The sequence below is a fragment of the Leptodactylus fuscus genome, chromosome 7 (assembly GCF_031893055.1).
Source record: "Leptodactylus fuscus isolate aLepFus1 chromosome 7, aLepFus1.hap2, whole genome shotgun sequence".
Taxonomy (NCBI): domain Eukaryota; kingdom Metazoa; phylum Chordata; class Amphibia; order Anura; family Leptodactylidae; genus Leptodactylus; species Leptodactylus fuscus.
This window is the reverse complement of record NC_134271.1, coordinates 46,031,295-46,058,356: the sequence shown is the minus strand read 5'-3', so window position 1 is coordinate 46,058,356 and position 27,062 is coordinate 46,031,295. Positions and strand designations below refer to the sequence as shown.

General features: G+C 40.5%; 1 protein-coding gene across 2 annotated transcripts in view; it reads right to left on the bottom strand.

Annotated features, from left to right (window-relative positions):
* ZNF423 (zinc finger protein 423) overlaps positions 1-27,062 on the bottom strand; it is a 197,629-nt gene that overhangs the window by 7,049 nt on the left and 163,518 nt on the right. For both annotated transcript variants that reach the window (XM_075281857.1, XM_075281858.1), the window contains 2 exons: positions 11,860-11,991; positions 7,625-7,740 (listed from right to left, as the gene is read on the bottom strand). In XM_075281857.1, coding sequence (XP_075137958.1) covers positions 7,625-7,740; positions 11,860-11,991 — 248 coding nt within the window. The remainder of the gene's footprint in view (positions 1-7,624; positions 7,741-11,859; positions 11,992-27,062) is intronic.

Here is a 27,062-nt window from a genome sequence, read left to right as displayed (position 1 = left end):
ACTTTCCGCTCTAGATGGAAGATGACACTCAAGTGATTGGGGTAAGGTTGGGCATAGACAGGAGCTGTTATCTAAGAAACACATGAAAATGGGTCAGCAATGCAGAATAATTAAGGCATCTTTGGAAAGTATAGAAGCCGCCCTACAAGGTACTGCCAGTAGTTTGATACTGATTTTCCTACTGATAGACTCCCTTTAGTTGTATGGGCAATCTGGGAAAAAGATTGTATTACATACAAAGTGTTCAGTCCTCATACTTCCATGTGTCCTTTTCTTAAGGCAAATATACATTTGGTGAGGTACCAAGAAGTAATGGTCAAATGGAAGGGAGTATAATCACATTGCCAGACTGCACAGGGATTGTCTGTAGTCTGCAAACATGGAGAGATATAGGTCTGCCGAAAAGTTACAGAGAACAGTAGAAAATGTCCAATAAAGACATACTATTTAAACTATATGCAACATTTTGGTTAGATAAGTGTAATCATAAAAGCTTGACGTACATTGGCACTCCCAGTCAGACAGCAGATTTGTAAAAAGTGTATTCTTCCGTACACATAGTGCACTTATCTTTTATTTATAAAGCACCGGCATAAAGCAGATCGCTAGAAAAGACATAGTTATTAAAATGCTGGAACAACAGCGGATATTAGAAACTAAATAAAACACCGGTATCTCTGGAAGGCCAAGGCTGGGACCTGCCCAACGCAAGTTACTGTTATACCTGTCAAAATTCTTTGAATGTAAACCACTGGCCTTAATAGAGTATCTAGTAGCCATCAGCTTTTCTGGTCAGTGCCTTCAATCGGAATGTAAATGCATCTACTAAATATTTAACAAACGAATGGCGCTGGTAATAAGTCTTCCTAGCATTATGCTAATGTAACAACATCATTTTGATGTCATTCTGCCTTCCAAGCAAATGCAACCAAATTGCAGTTAAGCCTGAATTAATTCAGTAAACCACTGCAAAGGGTGTCAGAGGGCATTACAAGAAACATGAAGCACTTAATGGATTTAACCGTTCTGCTGCAATTCTGGAATCCCACTATTGTCTTAATGCAAGAAATGGGGCAGAAAACATTTTTAAAAATGTATATTTCCTCTGGTGCATTGTTTGCATTACAGAATCCATAATATCTGGCAAATATGATCTTAGCTAATCTATAATATTGTAGGCGCTAAAGTATATCAATTATGGAGGGAAGCACATGTGAGCGCGCCTATTGCGTATTACATGTGTGCCGGGCTGGGAATACAGGAGCCTACCCTTAGTCTTTCCCTCAAACAAAATCTCTCATATACAGACTGCACTGAACGACTCGCTTGGCTGACAAGTTGTTTGCTTTGTACGTTTCTGTAGCAAACATAACATTTTAATAAGAAAAATGTACATTAGATTTTTGTAAGTCAGTAAAGAGATGCCACTGGAAACGTCTTAAGTTGCCTTGGGAAATGTTTCTCACCACTGTGTTTTGAATGCAAGAGTCTCCAGAGAGAGTTGACATAGAGAGAACTGAAACAATCAGAAAACAAGGTATGACTGACGCCGAGCGCACCCAACAAAGGAGTAACAGTGTGGTGTACTCAGGGGGATGAATCTATGAATTGAAGTTTACACTTTAATTTCTTTCATGCAACGCATGTCAATATAGGCTTCTCTCAGTTTTATTCCAAGATTGTTTCTCACAGCTAGATGTTGTTACGGAACCTCCTTAATAACTTAGAAAACCCAACTGCTATTGCGGGGAATTAAGGTGGTTGTCAGTCCTTGAGATTATCATATCACAAAAACTGGAGTAGACAAGGACTTTATGACTTCCTATCGGAGTTTTGCTTTGAGATGACAGAAACCATGCTAAACAGATACATTACAACTTCATTGTGACATCCACCCAAAGTCCAAGTAATAAACGGACTTCCAAAGTACTGAGTGGGAACTGAAATTCTGGCGCACACGCAAAAAAGAAACGCATAGTCAGGGATGGTCTTCGCAAAGACTTAGGGAGCCTTCACAAGGAGTTTACGCTCCGCTCATTCTGAACGTAAACTTGTTCAGAGTGAGTGGTGTAAAGAACAGATCCCATTGACTTGAATGGGTGCCGACATACGAGCGCTACACATTGACATCACTGGGAGGCTTTTTTACCTATGGCTTTCAATGTGTTACACGTGTATCACATGGAAAACAGTAGGTGAAAAAGCCTCTCATTTATTTCAATGGGGAGCGCACATATGCCGGCACCCATTCAAGTCAATGGGATTTTTTTTTTAGGCCGCTCACTCTAAACAAGTTTTACGTTCAGAACAAGCGGAGCGTAAACTCCGTGTGCAGGCTCCCTTACTATGCTAATACCCTAACCCATACCTCACAGACACTTATCAATTAAGGAAATCGTTGATTTTGTGAAATTGGTCATTAAGGCCAATCAATTTAAAAAAATACTGAAATTAATGTTTGCGATAGCCAATGGCAACTAACTCTCTGCCAAAAAAAAACCTGACCCTATGTGTTGATATGGTTTGGGTCAAGAAAGTAATTGTATGGCATGACAGTGGAATTTGACCAATCATTTGCCATTTTGTGCAGGTTCAGACCTTAGAACTGGAGGGTGCCATCCAAGATATTGGAAACACCTTGTGTCAATTTTTTGTGTTCAAGACAAATATCAAAGAAAAAAACAAAAAACACAGTTTGAGGTTTTTGATATATTTTAATATCCTCCATTCTTCGGGTAGTAACAGTGCATCTATTGGGGATTTTTTATGACCAATTGTATCTAGCTAATAACATTATATGATTCTTTTATGGCAATTCTGTTTTCACTAAATGAAAGATATTTGAGCTTGTTTGTCAGGACAAAAAGTCAATATTGCAAACAGTATGAGCTAACGCAAGGCTGTTTTCAGTGTGTGCGCAACAACTGTAGCACAGGCAGAATAAAACGTTGAAGGCTACATCTCCTTTACTGCAGACAAGAAACTCACTAAGAACAATAAATAATTGATGTGACCAGGGATATGTGCTGATACTGCTATTGCTCTGCTTTCCAGAACACATCGGCCAGGTATGGGGAACGTTCCTCCGTTCTCTTATTATTACAGTCTCTACCAGTAAATGTGCTCCATCCTTTTACCCCAAATGGTGTCTGTGCTAATTATAAGTTTCAGCAATTCCAAAGTGCCAGGGAACGGTAAAAGAATAAGTTCCAGAGACCAACCTAATTTGCTGTGATGAATTGTGTGCATGCTTCGCTGATCAAAACTGCAGCTGAGACATATTATATTTAATGATCTAGACATTTCTTGTAAAAACACTCAGATATATATATATATATATATATATATATATATATGTGTATATATATATATATATATATATATATATATATATATATATATATATATATATATTGTTATGTCTGGATAAGCAGCCCAGCTTTATTCCAAGATAAATCAAATAAGCAAAGGACTGCAAGAGTGAAACAGTCACAGATTCTTATATTTTCCAAAAAACCTTACCTATACTTTCCTAATGACTGAAAATACAAGAATAAATAAGATATAGCGCCTACGCAAGCTCAGAATTAGAATCTACATCTATGCTATGCAAGTTCGATTCTTATATTGTAGAAACCAAATACAAATTGGTGATAAAATAAAAGGTATATTCAGCAGGTAATATTCAGCTACAAGAATTGGAAAGGGTGCTGTTGCATAGGATTTAGAAGGGGTAAGCGACCAGGGCCTGGGCCACTACAAGGCTCAACACATTTGCAAGCAAGTCACACTCCTGCACTGAAGTTATCAGCTAACTCAGGCTCAATGCACACAAATGTGTGCCCAGTCAGTGTGGTAGCCATGATTTTAATGGCTAGAACACTGACCCAATTTTTTCTATGGCCCCATACAAATGCCTATGTATTATCAAGGGTCTGTTTAGGGGGCCGTGAGCTCAAGCAAAACTCAGTACATGTCCTATTCCTGTCTGTTTTGTGGCTGGGCTCACTACATGAAATGATCAGGTCCATGGAACCATTGGTTGGCACACAGATATTATCCATATGCATGCACACTTATAGCCTTATTTGCAGCTATGTAGAAACTTAAAAGAATGACAGCTGAATAGGTCCACATGGTCCATCTAGGCTGCCCTTACCCTAGGATAGACACAATGAAATTTAATTACTGTGATGTCTTCAAGCAAATGATCGGCAGGGGCTGAGGTGCCCCCTCCCCATCTTAAATTGGATAGGTCTATAATAGATAAGCCCAAAAAACCTCCTTGAGACTAAGGCCCACGTAAGGGGCCAGAGCAAAAAAGCGCTGCGAAAAAAACCTGATGCACTTTTCACAACGGTTTTGAAAATCAAAACTTTTTTGCTTCAGGCAAAAAACGTGATGTGTTTCCACTGTTAGGGGGCATTCACACAGAGTAACGCCGGGCGTGTATCACAGCCGTACACGCCGGCGTTACGGCAGACTGCCGAACACTTCCCATTCACTTCAATGGGAGCGCTCGTAAACGCCGCTGTTACGAGCGCTCCCATTGAAGTGAATGGGAAGTGTTCGGCAGTCTGCCGTAACGCCGGCGTGTACGGCTGTGATACACGCCCGGCGTTACTCCGTGTGAATGCCCCTAAGGGTCCATTCACACGGAGCAGAAAAAGGAACCCATTGAAGTCAATGGGAGGCTTTCATTTTCAGCACTGAAATTCCACACCAAATTCCTCACCATTTTCCTCTGTGTGAATGGACCCTATTCTTGGCCTTAACATTTCCATCACCAGGGTACCTGGTGGTCATTGGATGTTAAAGTATAGATGACACTCAGGGTCAGGCAAAAGAATTAACATTTACATAATGCTTACATCGTAAGTATTCATTTTTATTTTGACTCTACACAAGACTTTTAAGGCCAACGTTCCAAATTTACTTGAGCTTTATGGTGGGAAGTTGTGCTACAAAATATTTCCATGTACCCACAGCCTTGAATTTTAACTAAAATTCACCTAAAAAGAACAGACATATGGAGAAACGAATAGCTTGGCAGTCATACTACATGACGGAGAAGGCCAGACCATTAGAACCTGAATTGTTCTAGATTCTTCCTCCTCTTACAGAAGGCCATCTCCAGCGTTTAACAAATTGTAGAGTTTTCGTTTTCATATTACACCACAATATAAAGCACATCCTCACAAGCAGAAATCTGAATTTCCAGCTCGCTGAAAGCTGATATTTGCACAGAATTGCTATGCGTAGCTCTTATGAAATTAGGAACCGTGTAATTAAGAATGCTAATTGGGTAAAACAGTTGGCCATTAAGACTATAATCAGGACACTGGTTTATAGTATTTACCAAGTTGAAAATAGAAGCAGTGACAGGATTTCACTGGCTTTCAACCAGCAAAAAACCCAGTACTTGACGTTGTTTTCCTGTGTTTCAATATTACAGACGATGTTTATCACATGGCTAAACTGGTAGAATTGATGTCAATTCTTAAAAAAAAAAAAAGTAAAAAAAATTATAGATAGATAGATAGATAGATAGATAGATAGATAGATAGATAGATAGATAGATGAGCTACATGGCAACATCTATCCTTGCAGGAAACTGCTTTTCTTCATCTGAACCTTGACCTCCTAGATATCTGCCATGTTGCTTAGGCTGCTTTCAAACTACAGAGTGAAACTCAGTCCATGTGCGTCAAATTTACTAGCCGTACACAATGCCGCGAGACAAACTCCTAGCACTTTACTTATCTATGATGCATATTGTATACTGTCCCATAGTGATTACAGTACAGGATAGTATGTAGCAGAGCTGAAAGCATCATATAATATATAATGCTAGAAGTCAATCTCTTGGCATAGTGTCCAGTCTTGATATCTAACGCACACAAACTCACCTATAAAACTAGTGACTACATATGACCATGAACGCCACCTTAACATTGCCATTACGAGCTTCACTAATACATATGATTTGATATTTCGCTACTATTCTCCTTGCATTGTGCTGGGTCTGGTGGCAGGGGCTTCCAATATCAGCAGACTGGTGGGTGCGCCAGGTTCCAGAAAATACCTTTAATACATCTATCATAAAAAGTTAGTACAGATAGATACACCCTTTAAATAAAAATGAGAGTGGACCTGACCACATGTTATATCCATGGTACATAGCAAGAGAACGAAGCTCTGATTGTAAGAGCATGGCTGTCTAGTGAGGGAGCGAAGGGCTGTATGCTGAAAGCTGCTTCCAGTTGAGTGAATACAGCAGAGTGCCTAATCTCCTAAGAGATTCGCTAACACAGGGCTCACTCATACGGATTAACACCAAATAAGAGGAGTAGCATGTGAGGTGAACAGAGACACTTTTTGCTTTGTGACCAATCGACGCGTCCTCCCTGTATTGGGCTGATGCACAGATGATTTACCCTGACTTGATCTCATTCTAAAAAGGTACCTGCTGTACAGATGTCAACTGAAAAACAAATAGGCATTAACAGACCCTGGGGGAGCATTACTGTGCGGAGGAAGCAAAGCCATCGGACATCTCCAAAATAACAGGAAAGACATTACTCTTAACAAACAATCAGAACCAAGAACATGAACATGTTCTCATGGCGCACGTGTGGTTTTGGTAATGTTCTATTACTAAATATGTACAGTAATACCGACACTATGGGGTCAAATTCCTATAGATTCTTACATTTATTCTCCATGGTGACTATACAATAAGGGGAAGGAGATCATTTACACTATGTAAGCAGTCGGATGGTTAAGAGGGGTCACCGTCAATATTCTATTCTGGTTATCAAGTGAGAAAGTACTGACAATAGTTAGACATAAATATGCCGGTATGCATTATATTATCATGCCACAAATATAATAAATATCAACTGACTAAACGTGGGACGTGAGGCCCCACGTTGCGGAAACGCAGCTTCTTTTATTATGTTTTGTTTTGTTTATTTGAGTCAAAGCCAGGAATGGCTACCAAAGGAATGAGAAATATATATGAAGTTCTTATACTCCTACCTTCTGTTCAATCCACTCCTGGCTACAGTTCAAAAAACCACAACATAAAAAACTGCATTTTTGTAACATGGGGCCGCAGCCTCAGGTCGGGGCCCCACAAAGCATAAAGTCCCTAAAAGAGTGGATGGGATTCTGGCTAATATCTAAGTAACATAGAGCTAGTTAAGAGTGGAGCCTGAATCCATTGGAGTATTTTCTAATGTAGTATCTGTCCAGAAATGACAATTGTAGCGTCTAATCCAGGACATCCAAAACATGAAAACTGAAGCTCCTAAATACTGTAGGTGTAAATATATTCCTGAATTTCACTATGCCATAAATACAAGAGTAAAAATCATTTATCATTCAGAGATTTCATTCGCACTATTAATAATTCATTAGATGACGCAATGCTCATTCATAGTAAGCCCTAGTGCATTACCATCATCTTCATTCATACCTACATATACGATTTATTAAATGTAACAATGAAATATCTAAAACACAGAGGATTTATGTCCAGCTTTGTCTTGGTTTTTGCAATTAGGAGAGGATTTTATGTGGAGAGGAACAATGGTCGTGTTGTACTGATCACAAATCTTACCTGAAGCTCTGTCTGGAAGAAGAACTTCTGTGGGCACTGGGTGCAGTCATAGATTTTATCCTCTTGCCCATGTACTGCAAATATGTGTTGTTGTAGTTTATTTGCCTGTACAAAAACTAGAGATGAGAAGAAAAATTAATATTACATCCTAGATGAGGGTTGACTGACAATTAGACTAGGTGTGAACTGGAAAATCATAGCAATGTTTTCTATTAGCAATATAGGTAATAAATCTATAGGTAAACCCTGAGAATCAGAGTGGGATGGGCAATTTTTGTTGCTCTGGAGTCCATGCCTTGAATTTAAAAAAGTTATGACATTGTCAAACTTCAGATTTAAGGGATTGTCCGACAGGGAAAATATTTTTAAATGGGCCGGGAATGGTTACAGACATAAAAGGTGTGGTAGTCGCCTTAAATCCCCTGCCAGCCCTGTTCTGATTCTTATCGGGTCTCCATTGGTCTCTACTTCTGGTCCCATCTTGATACAAAATGAAGAAAGGGAATGTCTTTCAACCAATCACGGGCCGACTCACTTCAACTCAATAGGCATTTCCAGGTATTTACTTTGTGACAAATTGGGATCCGGAAGCAGAAACCATTAGAGAAACAGCACCAGTCTAAACAGAAGCAGCAGCGCTGTCAATAAAATGAGTACTATTTCAATGTTTTACTCACCCCGAAGCCCACAACTCCTTTAAATAGCACCTTTCACCAACTCCAGTTCCTAGTGCCTATTAATAAACGCTGCTCCACTGATTCCAGTTCTGCTGGAACTTCCCTATAGCTCCACCATACCTAAGCAATCAGTGCAGTTAGTTTTGGTGACTAATATGTTACTCAGAGTCTGTACTGTCAGGTGGGCGGTGACAGGCAGTAGCAGATAAAGGGGGGGGGGGGTGATTCGGAGCTCCAATCAGACGTGGACAATGTCAGAACTTAAAGACAATATCAGGCACGAAGACTAACTGTACTGATTGCTCAGAAATGGTGGGGGCTAGAAAAAAAAAATCAGTAGAGTAGTGCCAAATGATGTAAAAAAAACCTGGACTTGGTGGAGAATGTGAAAGGTTCTATTTAAGTTAGGGCGGGTTCACATCTGCGCCCCAGTCTCCGCTTTCAGTTTCACCGCGGAGACCAGAAGATGCTCACGGGCGGACACTTTGCAAACTTATTCAAATGAAAGGGTTTGAAAAATGACTGCCAGTTTCCGTCTCCTGTCCAGTTTCTTGGGCAGAAGACGGAAACTGAAAGCGGAGACCAGGGCGCAGGTGTGAACCCGTCCTAAGCTGATGCAGCATTATCCACCCACTTTCTACAGAGAGAGGCTTGTTATAGACACTATAGACTACCTCAGCGATAGTAGATGACATGTTTTATAAAAATGGTGACAAAGCCATAGTTGCCATACTGGTAAGGGCTCGTTCACATCAGCGTTTGGGTCTCCGTAGTTCAGGTTTCCGTTTCCTGCCTAAAACAGAGGCAGGAGACGGAAACCTGCAGGAGTCTCTCTCACCCATTCATTTGAATGGGTGAGAGAGATGTCCGGCCGTGAGCGTTTTAGGCTCTCCGCCGCGAAACCGGGTTTTATAATCCGGACACAGAGTCGGACATGCAGTACTCTGTGTCCGGATAAAAAAAAATCTGGTTTAGCGGCGGAGAGCCTAAAACGCTCACCGCCGCTCACGGCCGGACCCGGTCTGTGGTTTCAGTCTTCTGGCATGCAGAAGACGGAAACCACAGAACGGACAGGAGAACGCAGGTGTGAACCTAGCGTCACATACACCATACAACATATTCATAGAAAGATTATTTCAATAAATATAAATAGCATATACCACAGGGTTGCCAATTAGCATGCTGATATTACTATACAGAATGATATTTGATCATCAGTCACCCCTTGTAATGAAATTCAAAGGATTTCATGTCAAAGCCTGGTCTTCTGTGTATCATACACAGTGATGTGAATCATCACATTGTCTATTTGCATCCTTTTGTTTTAATTTGCAGACTGCTGCCTGTGGTCATTCATGCATTTCACAGCTATCTCTTCATTATGTTCTGGGGCAAACTCCCACACATGACACGCCGGGACGTGGAGTTTTACCTGTAAACACATTTAGTTGTATTGTGTGTAATTTCTCACACTGCACCTTCTTCCCATGTGCTGAACGTTACAGATGAGAAGAACGCTGTTGAGATGTATATCGTAAAGGGATAAAAAACAGGCGCTAAGTTGATGTAGTTGAGTAAAGCCATTTTCTTTTCATGCCATGTAATTGGAGATTGTGGAAGTCTCCAATGATATGCCACAACTCAACAAGGTTTACATTGAATCTTTAGGATACTTGGATACCATGAATTAGAATTTGTACTGCTAAAATTGTTTTAAAGGATACATTTGTGGACTGCATAATAGGAGATTCCCCAATAATCTGTTATCGGAGTACGGCCTCATTTTGGTAGAGAATCATGGCTGAGTGCCATGATCTGAACCATAAGCACTGTAGATCCTATAGTGTTCTTATATCACATATGGAATGAGGCATCTAGCTCCAACCATATATACTCCTCAAGGCTGCCTGCTCGGCTATTCTTAGGGAAAGTTCACACGGGGTTTTTTGGTCCAGAACCTCAGGCGGAGGCCGTCGCGCCTAAATGAACGGGCCTTGTAGGGAGGGAGTGTCTTCAGGCGGATGTCACGAGGCAAATCCGCCTGAAAGAATGAGTATCTCGCTTCTTTTTCCGGGAGCCGGAACAAATGCCTCCCGGAAAAAAGAACCGACCAGCTCCCATTGATTTCAATGGAAGCCGTCTTTTTGGTCAGGATTTTGAGGCGGATGCAGCCGTGTGAACTAACCCTTAGAACTCCCATAGAAGTGAATATAAAGAGCCAAACATGAATGGCCACCTCTCCACTCTCACCTGTAAACATGACTTTATAATACTCGGTTAAGAGAAGTATATGGTAAATTTGCCACAGTGTGACCAGCCAGCACACTTCAGTAATACATTGTTATATTATTAAATGTATATTGAACAAAACTGGCATCCTTAAATTTTTTTTGGAACTTTACGGATGGACACATTTTCATAGACATCCAGAAAATGACAACCACTCCCATCTACCACTATGCAGGGAGGTTATGCTAGCTCTATTCTGACAAGAAGCGGATCCAACCCCTAAATGACATTCATATACTCTAATATGAGCATTATATACCCCAAGAAAATAACCCTTGTCCATATGCCCCAAACCTCATATCTCAATTATGAGCCATGACAGATCCATTCTGTAAAGGCGACTCCTGTTCCAGCATAGTCAGTACGATACTGACAATACTTGGACATTCATCTGAATGGCTAGCAGAAAATGCTATCTTTACCCTATAGGGGCTTCTAGCCATCACAACAAATCACGAGTGGTTAAGGCTAGCAAATTGCAATGTCGGCTTTCATTTAAAAAGAGGTTGCATTTCCAAGACACCCCCTTTAAAGGACATGGTAATTCTACAAAAGCAATACACTTTATGAAGTAGCGAGATTCTATGAAGGTGAGATAGCCAAAAGATCTTTTTACTTCAAACAAAATAAAATTGCTCCCCCTAGAGGACAGAACATCAAGTCTTTGTAATATCAAAGCTAGTCACATATTAAGTAAAACATCAAAGATTTGGAGCTTTTACTGATTCACTTCACAACCTTACAATGTTCTGTGTGTCTCAATACACATTTCTCTAACTTTCTCCTGACAATGGAGTCTCTGTATAATGTCAGATTGAAACTGGTTAAGTAGAATCATATGTCAAGAATTTTTATTTGGTATCCATTTACAGAAAAACTGTCCAACAGAGGGCCCTCGGGGGATTTCTCTCTGGGCCTCGGCTTCCCTGGGAAATCCAGTCTCTATTGTACAACTCCCCTATGACATCATCTGTGGTAAAATTGGGCCAAAAAGCAAGTAGAAATATACAGCCCTGAAAGGAGAAAAATCAACAAAACCAAAATGTCCTGGAACACAAGTGAAAAATAGACTTATGCCAGAATCAAATCAGGATCCCCATGGCGGATGAACAGATGAAACTTGGATACTAGTGAAGAGCAAACAGTCAGAATTGCTATGGTGCTTGTTGTCATGCTAATAATCAATGGAGACATCAAATAAGCTGGGCGCTATGCATGAGGGTACCATTCTGGAGCAAAGGATTCCTGATCCGTGGTTTTAACTCTTACCTGTAAAACAAACGGGGCATTTAAAGGTTCCTCCCATTCCTTCAAAGCTGTGTTCAATCAGGTGACACAGGAGCTTCGCCGGAGAGTCAAACATCTGGTTGCACAGCTTGCACTCGTGATTGATTCCTTCCTCTGTAAGGTTCAAATGATGCACACTTGTTAGTGACACAGCAGATTAGGATCTGAAACGCAGCATTACGCTCCAAAGCGCAAACAGTCGGCACTACTTCCCAATCTGTAGTCAGACACCAGATCTCATTATAATTAAAGTTCATCAGACGCAAAGGAAAATTGACATTCAATTCATTGTCTGCACTGGAGCCCTGGCTCTGTCCTGACTACAGTCGAGCATCTTTGTCTTACAGTCTAGGGACCTTCCATCTTTTCCTGCATATTGCAGATCTGTCACACAAGCATTGATACACTCTGTGAATGCTGCAGGCGGCTTTAGCAAACAATTTTCTTCCTTGTTAAGATACATTAGTCAAACCGTGTTGGTTGACAAAACATATATACATTAACAAATATCTATTTGAAACCAGTAAATGTTCTACTTCTCTGTTTGTTCAGTCTTGGATGACCAGTGGGGTCAACTAAGGTCAGAGGGCATTATACCAAACATATTCTAAGCTCGCAGCTAGATGGATAATTCTGCCTTTGTATTCCTGAAATGACCAAGTAGTAAAACCCACCAACTTTATTGTAGCTGTTTTCTTACGACCACTTCTTTCAATGTCACATAATCTAATAATAGGTAATTTATAGCCACCTTTCTGAATGTGAGAGATTCTGGCATCAGGTCCATAAATTATTTCATTACTAGCTAACTGAATAATAGCACGTCACTACGGAGGATTATTAACTCTGAAGACTACGTGCAAGGCACATTGATAATTTTGTGTTATTACATATACATAGTGTTATATATATATATATATATATATATATATATATATATATATATATATACACATACACAAATATGTAAAAATCGCACCTCTATACGTTTCTTTAGACACAAAAATTCTAAAAAATTCTAAAAAAAAAAACCAACATCTACTACAATGTACTAGTATATCTTGATGCATTTATACGGTAAATTTTTCAAAATTATGAAAAATACATAGCATTTTACAGTACCTGTAATATGAATAAGATTTTACTAAATCTGACTCGCATTGCTGCAAAAATTAACTAAAATGCTGTCGTGGTTGCTCACTATATAAAACAATTCCCAATATTTAAGGAACTAAACTAATAAAAAACAAGAAACAGATCCACAAACTTTGAACGCCCTGTTTTCCAGACACTGTACTCTCCAATGTGCAATAATAAAAAGGTAACAGTAATAAAAATAAATATACTACAATATGCAACTTGCATATAAATATACTATAATGATTACACTTACTATAATTATATTCTACTTATGCCATCTACATTCATTCAGAAACACATTTGTAATATATGCCTACAGAAATGTAACTAGAATGATATATTACATGTACACCAGTCGATAGGTAATATTATAATACACAAGTGTATATGTATTTTTTGCATAAATTCTATAATATTAATTTTGATCTAATGTCACTTTTTTGTCCTACTTTTAATGCCAGCTACTATGGCCATTGATCAGCACAGCAGGTTGGCATTGTATTACATCCCAGTCATGACAAGACAATTTGATTTCCAAATGATCTGCAGAATACTAAAGACTTCCCCCTTAACCCTGGGGATCTATATAACTCTCCTACCATTCCATTTTTTTTCTCCCCCAGAAAAAAAAATGAACACAATAAGCATTGTTTTATGGCAGGTATATGATAGAACACACATTTGCACAATCCTCCTAGGTAGACACAACGCATAGATTTGCACTTTCAGAGAGCTTTGTGTAGATGGAAAAAAAAATATCAAACACTTATGTGGACACACATCTCACAAAGGAGGCCTCGTGAATAATGTATGAACACATAGGTGCATATGACATCTTAACACAGCCCTTGTTCTCTTCATGTGACAAGCCAGTGTCAGAGATAATGTGATGTCTGCTTCTCCACACAAGGGTTTATCCTGTGCGTCTATATATTTGTTTTACATTGAATTACTGGCACATGGAGATAATTATATAAAATAATAATTACCGGGGGATAAGATGAGTGGATACATGAAACGGGTTTGATACAAAAATGCTCGAAATAATTAACAAAAATAATAAATAAATAAAAACATTCTTCAAAAGTGATAAATTAGGGGTCAAACTTGCGCCATCTTCGCGTGGTCATCTCCACCCTAGATCGATGATCTATATATATTTCAGCTGTATCGAAATGAGTAAAATAATTCTGTTTAACCCCTTTGCTTTAGATACCGAACAAGTTAAATGTGATCCATTAGCACTGAGTGATGCAAATACGATTATCTTAAAAAAATGAATAGCAGAGTAATAAGCATTCATTTTCCACTTCACTACTCAAAAAAATAATAGGATGTGCTCTTGTTTAAAACAAGCAGGCCTGCTGGATTCTGTCAGGCTGAAACTATGTCAGGCCAAAAGAGGCACAGAGAGAGCTTTGTGCACAAGTATCATGGGGAGATGATAGTATCCTGTAATGTTCTCACTACCTACTTTTGTCTGCAAAAGCATTTGATCCTTGACAGACAACTACTTATTTCCATAACGGTCTGGAAGGGAGGGGGCACGGATACAAATCAGAGCCGATTATGTGAATTCTGAAGGTGAAACCTGGGCGGTGCCTGGAGATGTCAAAGGCAGGAATTTGTATAATTTTTTTTTTGGCACATAATTTAGTGCCTGTTAGAAAGGCATTGACCTCCCCGCACTGACTACACAATACTCATTCTTCAAATGCATCTGACTGGCGTGTACTGCGTACAATACGTTTAGCCAAATCACTGCAATCATTTAGCGAAATATTATTGCAATGAGGGAGAATAGATCGTGAATTGGCATACTGTAGGAGCTGCTGCAAAATTGGTAAATTCTGCATAGGCATTGATTGACATTACCTGGAAATCTGAATGGGTTAAAAAAAAAAAAAAAAAAAAAAGTAACATTTTATTTTCTGATTTTTAGGCAATCAAATCTGTCACGAGGCACAGATGCATTGAACAATTCTTACAATTTGCGAGCTGTGTCAATTACAGCAACCTCCTGGTGGGCATGCAATGTAATTAATAATAAGTATTTAGCTGATGCATCAATTGCTTTTCTAATTGTGCCAATCTACAGCTTGCTAATGGCTGTAAATGTAGAAATGAGCAAGCACATATATGCTCAGAAGGATTGTCGCTGGTGCGCCCCTGTCATTAGGCTGTAACTTGAGACGCTGTACTAATTCTCTATAGCATCTTATTTGGATTCTTTACATTAACAAATCTCCTTGCAGCACAATGCCGGGTTGCTGTGTGGCCTAATGGAAGCAACCAGAAGCTCACAGACATGACGGTAGATCACTGGCTACTGTTACGTACGGTATACGTAAAATACAAAGTACCAGAACCACCATGATGAGGGGATTATACATGTAACTTACATATATACTAATACAATTCAGTTGTATTCTGTCACAACCAAAGGCGTTTTGTATTTGTATTGTTTTGCATTTTTCTTTTATTATTTACACGGCCTGAAAATATTCCACAATACAATAAATTTTACTCCGATTGGTTCTCCATAATCTACATTTCCTAATCTCAAGGACATGATAAAACACACATCATAAAAAGATGATTAAACAAGTTTCTGTGGGACAGGCCCAGGCAAACCAGAGAGATGACGCTGATAGGATCTAAGCTCAGGACCCCAGAATAGAAAAGCTAACCACGAATTATAGGTGCAATGCAGTGGTTTGCGGTTCATAGGTCATCTGACGTGCCCTCGCCCTGCCCATATCCAAAGGTCATCACGCCACACAATGAGATACTTGACACTTGCAATATCTGTGCAGACGTCTATCAGAATAAAGAGCAGGAAATGGAAACGGTGACTTACTAATGCTGAAAAATGGCTACTTGTTTGTTTCACAGATATGTCATATTTAACAACATCTACCCACAAACCCATATCGGAAAGTTACAGTCAACAAAAGCCTTAACTTGTGCGGCAGGATGTATACTGTTAATGCAGAGAGCTAATAGAAGTACATTACATGACAGTATGGGATTCCTAGTGCGTTGTATTGCTATACTGTGTTTGGAAAGACCTTTCTCTCCCTGTTTATTTCTGTATCACCAAATCCTTTGCCTGCCCTATATTTCTGTTCCTACCTACTTTCTAATTAATCCATGAGGAAAACACGAAGCTCCCTTTATTCATTTCCCGGGAGGTTGTGCTCCGATGTGTGTCAGGCAAAAACGGGACTATCCACTAGCTCCTGGGGGCTCCGAAGGCACAAATGAGGTCTCCGAGTCCTACCTTGACACAGAGGGGACAGAGATGCTTATCAAAACAGCTCTCTGACAATGAGGCACACTGGGGTTCTCAAAGGCTTGGGATTGATGGTACGGACAGTGAGTTTATCACCTAGGGAGCCTTCCTAAAGTCTCCAGGGTTTGCATTAGGTCAGTTGCTATGGAAACACTGAAAGAACTCAACCTTGTAACTGACCCTTCTCTCTTTTTTTTTTTCTATCCATGGGCCACTTGGGGCCACAGCTAGAATTCAGGCGAAAAATAATCTGGTCATAGTTTGAAAAAAATAAAGGGTGTTATAGGGTGAAAGTGGACAAAGCAGGGCTAATACCAACTACGTACGGAGGAGGAACGCAAATCTACGTCTCCAGGGGGTGTGCATAAAAACCGAGGTTCAACCTACAAATCTGTAACACACATATCCTGCAGTTTGATACAAATTAACCTCTGTGAAGAGCAACCTGCAAAAAAAAGATCTTAGATATAGTGACTGACAGCAGAAGGAGAACAAAAACATTAACAGGATTTATCTGAATAGCAGTCAGACGGGCTTTTCAACACGGCTGATAAACAACACGCCGATAAAACATTTATCCTTATACTATATTTTCTGGCATGTCGCCATGCTATCAAAAGTCTATATGTGAGACATATATTGGAAAATTCTCTCAATGTATAGATTCTGAATATTCAAGCCAAGGGTCTCGGTGTGACACATCTACCACTTGATCACAAGAGATGACATCAACATACTTAAGATCAATGAGGTCTGTAGGATATATTATATTGACTGTTTAGGCATCATAGAAAACTTGAAGGGGCATATTTATGAAGACTGGCATATTGAATGCTAGTCTTCATAACCCTGGCATTAGTGGGAGAGCTACCTGCTTTCTGACTAGCCACCGGGCAGATTTCTTTGATCATTTGCACCAGAGGCCTGGCGTTAATGATAGTACATATACAGCCACCACAACCTATTGTCACAATTGGCGTTTGCAAAATCACATACCCGAGCAAATAATCAATATGCGACTATGACGTCAACCATCACGAAGCAGCATTATTAAAGTCAGGTACCAAAATGATTAAGAGAATATTGTAAAAGCTAGAAAAATACTGGCAAAGCTAAGAATCATTATGACAAGCTTTTCTACAACATGTCACCTATTGAATTTAGACATGGACAAAATTATGTTGCCCAAGTTAGCAAGAATAAAAAGCAGGAGTCATTTCTTGTGAAATCCTGCGGAGTTTGTTTCTTTGCCTCAGCACACTACCAATGACATCCTCCTCCTTGGCTGTTTTTGTCAGTGCTACGTTTGGTCTGACAACAGATAATTGTCAGCGTCTCTTGCTCTGTGCATCTGGAGACTTGCTAGTGGAGATATTTTCTGGAGGTTTGGCTGGATTTGACAGGATCAGAGCCTCCTTTTGAGTTTTGGAACAGTAGGTGGCAGGATCTCACTGATCCTCTGTGACAAGCACTCGTTTTGTTGTGCCAGTTACGCAACTCGACAGTGATGCCCTTTTTAAAGCCACCATTAGCCACAAAAATAGCAACCCGTTCATTTCCCTTAGGGGCCCAGGTGCACAGAATGAGGACGATACCAGTGCGGTTCATACATGGCCATTCAAGGACAAAACAATAGATGCTAGTACTGAACATAAACAAAGAGATTTTTTTTGCAGGCTAAATATATGTACTGCACCAGGGAGTCCCTTGATAAAATACAGTTTCCTGCCTGGATAGTGAATCATATATGAAATGCCGAGAAATGAAAAAATGCAGGATGTGTGCTTTGAAGTCCTCTGGGACAGCAAGGTCTACAAGCAACTGGTCAGTGCACAGTGCTGTGTTTTAATATCATTTTGGTTGCAGCTTCCTTTCCTTCACTAGGTGGGTTATATACAGTATATCATTTGTAACATAGCGTTTGCAGGTAAAGCGACATCTAAGGCTCATGAGCACCGCATAACTGTGTGCATGGACATTGTACATGTGTGTTACAAAGTTATAGGCATAAAATATCCCATTCACGTAATGCTTCATATAGTATCTTTACGAAGAAAACAAAAAGTCTGTGGGACACAGAGGAACAGTATGTACCCATAATAGATCCAAGCATAAAACAAAAAATAATCCAGTAATCTGTGTAGTCACGAATCATTAATATGTATATGAGACTTTAGGAGATCACATATACAGTAATGTAAAAATATTGTCTATAATAAAGTAACAAATTATGCCATGAAGTGTCAACTATATTTTTACTTAAAATGCACTAGAAGAAATATAAACATGCTATACCCAGAATTTATGGTGCAGCAATAAATCTGTGCCAAATAGATAAGATAAAATGTATAGTATACATACAAAGGTAGATTTCTCAGTTTGTGTCTGTGAGGGTGCAAGTAGTCAGTTTAACTATGATGCAACAAAAGCAAATGACTCTAGAGCTTATAGGAGCATATAAAACAGTAACACTATTGTGTGTGTTTGTGTCTGTATATATGCTTAAAGGGGTTGTCCAGGAATTAGAGAGAACTCTGGGGCAGCCAGGCTGGTTGTCAAACAATTTAGGCCAGGGCCCCATGGGCCGGAAATACCGCGATTTGCCCGCAGTGGAAACGCCGAGGGAAAAAACGCAGCATTGTACAGTAACTGCAAAGTGGATGAGATTCACGTGAATCCCATGCCCACTTTGCGGTAAAATTCGATTTTGGAAATCACAGCATGTTAATTATATCTACGGGAATGCTCACGGCGTTCCCGTAGATATAATGGTAACAGAAAGTCCGTGGAGACAACCTCCGTGAACTTTCTGTTCAAAGCGCTGCTGGAAGAACCGCAATGCGGTAGGGCTGGGTTCACATGGGGTATTTTGGGTCAGATTTTGATGTGGAATCTGCATCAGAATCCAGCTCAAAAAACCGCCTCCCATTGAATTCAATGGGGTCCTTTTTCCGTGAGCAGGAACAAACTTTTCTTGCCCTTTTTTTTCCGTGGACTCCCTCCCTCCCAGGCCGATTCATTTGGGCTTAATCCGGAGCGGAATACCGTGACTGGATGCCGATGCAGTGTATGCTGGTGGAGTCATGGAATGGAATCTTAGGCGGCCTCCCTCTCAAAATCCGGTCCAGAAAACTCTGTGTGAACCCAGCCTTAAGGCTCACAATATGGCAGAGACTTATCAGTGACCTCAGCAGTTGCTGGAGAGGGAAGAGTGACGTCACTCACTTACATCACTGGTTCCTTTCCACGGACCACTGATCGTCTCAGCAGTCATGTGATCTTACTGCTTCAGATCCAACAAGTCCAATGGGGAGAATGCTTTTTATTTTATTTATTTTTACAGTGACCCCGACCACCCCAGAGTCTTCTGTAATTCATGGACTGCCCCTTTAAGACCTGCCAAGTATTTGAAAGATTTCCTTTATTTATTTCAGCAAGCCATGTTACATGGCCATGTTCTTTATTATTGGACTAGTCTCCACTAGCAGTGTTGCTTTAAGAGAATATATCCGGCACCACCACACGAGGGCACATGGCCGGCTTACAGTATAGTGTAGTAAGAAGCCTTGGCAATAAAATTGTAGCTCCCTATAAATTGGATTGGCACAATCTGATCAAAGTCCTAAAGTAGAAAATAGTAAAGGAAATCATCAGGAATACAAGGACACATGGGAGTTCTCCCCTTTAATAATACACATAGGTAACTGGTTTCCTAATGAACCAATTGCCAATTTAATATCTGTATGATGGCTTCCAGCATATTGCATGTAGTAATGTGAACACCGCCAGAGCAGTGGTTATTGACATAAGGGGCAAACACCTGTCCTGCACATAAACAATATAACATTGTGTCAGACATCAAAAAGAATACAAAAAGCTTGAAGATATCCTGTTGTTATTGGTGATGTTAATTTAGCGCTGAAGTGTACATAAGGGGATGTTTGTAATCAGCTCTCCAATAAACTCACAAATTACTCAAGTATTTTATAAGCTTGTTAAGGAGAAATCACTCCCTCAGCTGGTATATACTAAGTGATGAGGCATTACAGACCTCAAATCACAAAAAAGGGGATGTTCCATTTATTGCACTGAATAATACCTTGTGTCTCTTTAACTGGATTCCAGGGGGGAATAACATAGCGTTTGCTTTGCTGACATCCAGAGTGCTGTCAGAGTTCGGTTTTGACTTTTATATTAAAATGGGCATTGGCGTCTGCGAGGGCAGAAAGGCCGTTCTATGCCTAAACTCAATCCAAGTTGAAGAAGCCTCCTGTCGTTCCGCTGCCTGGTGAGGCATCTGTGGGAGCAAATCCAATTGAGCTAATCTGCATAATGATGAAGCTTTTGGAATTGTGTTCAGCCTCGTACAGACAGGAGAAAATAAAATGCCCTTTGAGCGGCTCAGCAAAAGGCACTGCTTTGACTTTGAAAACGTTCTCGACAGATAGAAATCAGAAAAAAAAATCTAAGGGAAAAATGGGGATGACCCTATTTGTGGAGAAGGAGGAAAAACAGCAACAACCAACTGGTCCTCGTACACATAGACAAGGCACAGCCATGTAGGAATAAAGAGAACACCTTTTGTGGATAATGATAGGGACCTTATACCTTTACTTTCTGTACCAATACAACTACTGGCCCTTACCAAGGCCATATAGCATGTGTTTGTAGTAAACAATCTGGGCACGTAGAAAGCACTGGTAAAATGACATAAGTCTTCCATTTGGAAATTATGGCATAGAATTTCACATTGGGGGTGGACTTTTTCAACCATTTGGTGATATGTAACATCTTTGGCGCACATATGAAACATCTTTTGGTGCCAAAGGTGTGCCACATCCCCAATCCGTAGGACAGGGATGCCTTGGCCTGACAACGGGTGTGAATAATCTATAAGTGATCTATATGTAAATTTCAGTTCTGGTTCACCAACTTGCGTCTGATTTATTAAGAGGCCACCCCCATTATGTGAAGAAAATGTGGAATTGCAGAAATAGGACATATGTCGCTGTCATAGGAATATCGGAAGATAAGATATGTACCAAGGTTTCCCATCATATATGGCAGACTTCCTTCTCAGTGAATTAAAGGGATATTTGAAGAATACGCATTGATGGGACAATTGTCTTCTACATTCAGTAATGCATGCTATCACTTTGCTGTATTTAGGTTATAGGTTTGCTATTGATTTTAAGTTGACTACAAGCTTTTATCTGGCCCCCATTTCTAGTCATGTCTTGGAGATCTGGAGAAAAGCTCCAAAATGTAGAGAAAATGAAAATGCATTACAGATGACAAAGTGATGCACAGCCTTTACTTTGCAAGCATTTCCGTGCACCTTTAATGTCCGCTCTTGTCATCGCTTACAGCTCCTTCCTACATAAAGATAGTATTCCATCACTTTTTTTTACCACTAGGATTAATGCTATAAAATGTCAGTTCCTACAGTGAAATTTATCAACATTATGATATACCATAGAATCTGCCACCACAGACAAATGCGCTACATTAAAAATTTGTCTAGGGTTCCCCGGAGACGTTGGCCTCTGCCATTCCTATAACAGTTTATGTATTTATGCCATTAAATGGAACAGGGTGATAATTATGACGCCCTCCGCCAGTAAACAACACAACCAAATGCATTTCAATGTGATTGATAAAAGGATGAATATTGTTTCTGGTCTACAAGTTGTGAATTATGAGATTTTTTTTTTTTTTTTTTTGGAGGGGGGTGGGAGGGGAAAAATCTAAGCAAATAAGAGTTAGCAGCAGGAAGCTAATAATGTGTCTCCAGCTGTTCTAGTTAACCTGCAAATGTGGCCATCTGCACCTCAGGAGAACAAGGGAAGGAGAGCTGAAGGGAGGGAGAGCTAGAAATACAGTGCACATATCACTCTTTACAGGCAGAACGTGCAGGGCCACTCTATGACCTTGCTTCTAGAACATTCTACCATAAGCAATATTCCAATATGACTTATAGAATTAATAACATATTACAGGTAAGAATATAATTCTGTTTGGTCAGCAATAAAGCCATAGATGTCAAACATAGATGCAGGTATATAGAGCTGGCTTTATACGTACAACGGTTGTAGCCCTCGGTCAAACCAATAAGAAACCAAACTTTTTTGTGGAAAAAAAACTTCAATTCACAAATGTGTATGTGTGCGATTCTCTTGAATTGTAACATGTGCATAGCTTAGAAGTCTTGCTGTTTAATGGGGTTATCCGGTTTCTAAGATTGATGACCTTTCCTTAGGGTAGGCCATCAATATTATATATGCGGTGGGGTCCGTCACCCGGAACCTCTGTAAATCTCCATTACCAAGGCAGTGTGATAGCCGCACTGCTCCCTCACTGCCCAAACTGTAAAGACAAGTGTAGGTGCTGCAGAGCTGCCCCATACATGAAGCCTCGGTTCTGGTGATCTGCAGGGGTCTAGGCTGTCGAATCCCCACAGATCTTAAATTGATGGCCTATCCTAAGTTTCTAATATCATCAATCTTAGAAACCAGATAACTCCTTTAAGTACCATATATGGTATTCTGGTCAAATATGCAAAGGAAATGGCGACTATTACATATGATAGTAATGAAAGTGTAAAAACAATCTAAACCTAAGGTCCCACGTTGCAGAAACACAGTTTTTTTGCTGCAGATTTTGTTGCAGGAATGGCTACAAAAGGAATGGGAGATATATAGGAAGTTATTATACTTCTATCGTCTTCTCAATCCACTTCTGGCATTGGCTTAAAAAAACCACAACAAAATCAGCTGTGTTTCCACAATGTGGGGCCTCAGCCTAAAGCTCCCATATGCCAAAACATTCTCGGCCCCTCAGAGAAGCTACTGCATAGTCACTGACTGGGGCCTCTCCTGTGCCTCAACAAGAAGCTTTCACCACCTCCACCAACTCCAGTTCTTATCCTCTGTTAGTAGGCAATGCGCCACTGATTCTGGAACAATTGGAATTTTGGTACTATTCCGTTATCGGGCCAGCAGCAGCGCATTTCAGCACCAGCTTTCGGGACAGCAGTTCAGTTCAGCAGCGGGAATTACAATGACATCCGAGGACTGCTGGCCCGATGCTTGTGCCCAGTAGCCAGTACATCAATGACCCCCCCTCCATCTCCTCCTCCTTCCAGTGCTGCCCCCCAGCTCTCCTTACATCTACCCCGTACCCTCTCCCCGCCACATGACTAAGCCGATGCTGGCCCGATGATAGAGGCCGTGCTTGTGTGTAGTAGGCAGTACATCGATCGATGCCCTCATCCTCCTCTTCCTTCCAGTGCTGCCCCCCAGCTCTTCTTACATCTGCCCCGTACCCTCTCCCTGTAATAGGCCTCACCGTAAATCTTGAGCAATGAATGCTACTAGATAGCCGCCGGACGCTGCAGAAAGTTTGTCCCTCCGGCTCGCTGTAGCTCACCGTTCCTATAGTCGGCGTGTTTCTTGTCAGGGCCTGGATTGAGCCCCGGTGTCTTTCCTTTCGGTCTCGGTACTAGCGCTGAGGTGAGGCCTAGTCGTGTGGCGGGGAGAGGGTACGGGGAAGATGTAAGGAGAGCTGGGGGGCAGCACTGGCAGGAGGAGAAGGATGGGGGAGGGGGGTCATCGATGTACTGGTTACTGGGCACAAGCATCGGGCCAGCAGTCCTCGGATGTCATTGTAATTCCCGCTGCTGAACTGCTGTCCCGAAAGCTGCTGCTGAACTGCGCTGCTGCTGGCCCGATAACGGAATAGTACCGGAATTTTTTCTCTAGCCCCCACCACTCCCAAGCAATCAGTGCAGTTTGTTTTGTTGCCCTGATATACTACTTAGACTCTATAAGTGGGCAGAAAGAGGGAGTGATTCAGAGCTCCATTCAGTGGTGGGCAGTGTCAGAGCTCAGAATAACACTTGCATAGTCCAACATGAACTCAAATTAAAGGAGTCTGAATGTTTTATAAATGTCTTCAGAAATTCAAAATTGTACCATATTATCCCAAGGTAAAATACATTTATACATGTACATTCGCCTTCAGAGACTTCACAATATGGGCTCTGGTGATACTCTACAGGGCCACAACACCCTTTCAATCCAAACTAACAGATGGTACGGTATCATGCCGTTTCCTCTACACCAAAGGGCTATTTGAAAATAAATAAATAAATAAAATCATGGATACTCTGCACTTACTCCAGCCCTACTACCCAACTGTCCCTTTAGGTTTTTGGTTTGCTACATAAAGGACATGTGTTGTCAAAAAATAGAGGAATTTTTGGTGATTTTTTTCCCAAACATTTTCCATTTCAATAAAATACAATAAAAAAAAAAACATTTTCACTAGTTGGCTCATACTTCATGTTCTGTAGGAGATTTCTTACTAGTAGTCACCTCGTATTGGCATAATATCAGTACAATAACATGTATCATCTACATCTGTCAAGCACATATGGTCCACCATTCTCAATAGGTAAAAGACACCATTTATCTACTCCCCTTCACTGCACAGTGGCCTCTACAATGGTCACAGGCCTATGTGAGGAATAGTATCTCATAGTCCTCAATGAACAACTCCAAGCTCTCGTGTCTATGGTAGAAGCTTAGACAAGATGACATCTCCCAATTGTCAAGCACAGTAAATAGACTAAAAAAGGTGTACAGAAAGTAAAGACTGTAAAAAACAGTAATATGTTTCACTACCTAGTTTTATTTAATAAAAACAGAGATATAAAATTCTCTTTAAAAGCAAAGTCACAGAACAACTAACACTACAAGTTCATAGTAAGGCAGACTCACATCTAATGGAGAAAAACTTGCATGGAATTTCAATGGATTCTGTGGATTTTCCTTCCCATGGTTTTCTCATGTTTAGTTCCCATCCCCCATATGCCAGAAACATACTGATAGATTCATTGTCTACCTTGACTGTGCGTGTGGACATAGGGAAATGAGATGGCAGGCCTCACTGGGGACATGGACTGATGTGTGCGGTTACTAGTGTGTATAGCGCCTTCGAATATTTAGGTCCTGTGTAAATCAATGATGACAAATATAAAATCACAATATAGTGTTAATATATCAATAAACCGATCACATTGCCTCACTAGTAAAGAAATAAAGTTCTTTGAACATCACCTAGGTCCTCAGCTCCACAATAAAGTTAGAAGAGAATAAATGGAAGGTTTACTGTCCTCCTACACTCCGTATATTATCTCCTCCAAATGCCTTCCTGCGCCTTATCTCCAGGCTGTCTCTGTGCAGACGGCCATAACCCTTGGGCTTGTTATTTACTGCATTGCAGATTCATCCACTGAAGTTTTTTTTCCCTCTTCTCCAACCTTCATTTTTATTCGTTTAACACTGTACACAAAAGTCAGCAATCATACTATATATAGAGAGAGGAAAAGGTGCTTATTGAAAAAGATTTGTTCTATCTTCTGACAGTCCCGTGGGGCATAAAAACAGAACAAACTCGCGGTAACAGTCACAGAGCTGAATCCAGCTCCCTTCACTGTCTACAGACTTGTATTAGATATCTGCTATTAGGATGATGGGGACTGTGATTGAGACCAAACCTGATTTATGATCTGGAAACACAAGCAGCCGTCCATCAGTCTTTATTCTTACTGTTCTTTGTAGTGCATATGCCGTATAGTGTGCGTATTGTACATTGTAATGGATAGCTCACATATAGTAGGTTGGAAGAGTGGAGGATATCATGCTAGCATTCCATATATCTTTGTATAGTTCTTTTCCTTATGGAGGATATGTCAGGAGGATCTATCATTGCATCTGACATGCCTCTTACTAAGTAGATAACATATTCCCATTAAATAATTCTGGCGAATCTTTACGTTGTGCCTTTCCACAGTTAGGGTAAGTTCACACAGGGTGTTTTGGATTGGAACCTGGAGGCAGAGGCCGCATCAGGTTCTGATCCAAAACCTGGATAGCCGTGACTGAAAGCTGGTGCACTGCACCGCCATCCAGCTGCGCACTCTGCTCCGGATTAGGCCCAATGAATGGGCCTAGTCCGGAGGAGGGAGTTTCTTTAGGCCGAATTGCGAGGCGACGCGGCCTGAAGAATGAGCATCTTGCTTCTTTTTTGCGGGAGTTGGAAGAAACGGCTCCCGGAAAAAAGACCTGAGCAGCTCCCACTGATTTCAATGGGAGCCGTCTTTTTGGTCAGGGTTTTGATTCGGATACGGCCTCAAAACCCTGACCAAAAAACTCTGCGTGGACTTACCCTTACTCATAGGTGTTACCAGTTGGTGGTGTTACTGTACACAGCCTGACTTTGTCCAGTCAGGACTGACCGTGACACACCCATCTGACAATGGGAACAGGAACACCCAATTGTCAATTTGTTCCTAAATTTGTAGGAGAAATAATAGAGAAACAGCACAATAAGAAAAAGTGTTCTAGAAATTATTAGGAGGGAATTACATCTACTAGAACGTGCACAGAGCTAATAGGACATAGAGTGAATACCAGAACACGGCTACTGTTCATTTTGGGCAGGGGAGGAGTTTTATTTCCCAGAATTCAATATTCCAATAACAGGTGCAAGTGCTGACCCCTCAAACACAAGTCTGTTTTCTCAGCCAATACATTTCAATAAAGAATTATGAAACCTTAAGATTCAAACTACAGGGGAAGATGGAGGTTCTAGCAATACGACCGACACAAGGAAAACTAATAAGAATATCATCATGTCAGAAGCCTGAGATATTAAATATGACATTGTATTATTAGTGCAGCAGACA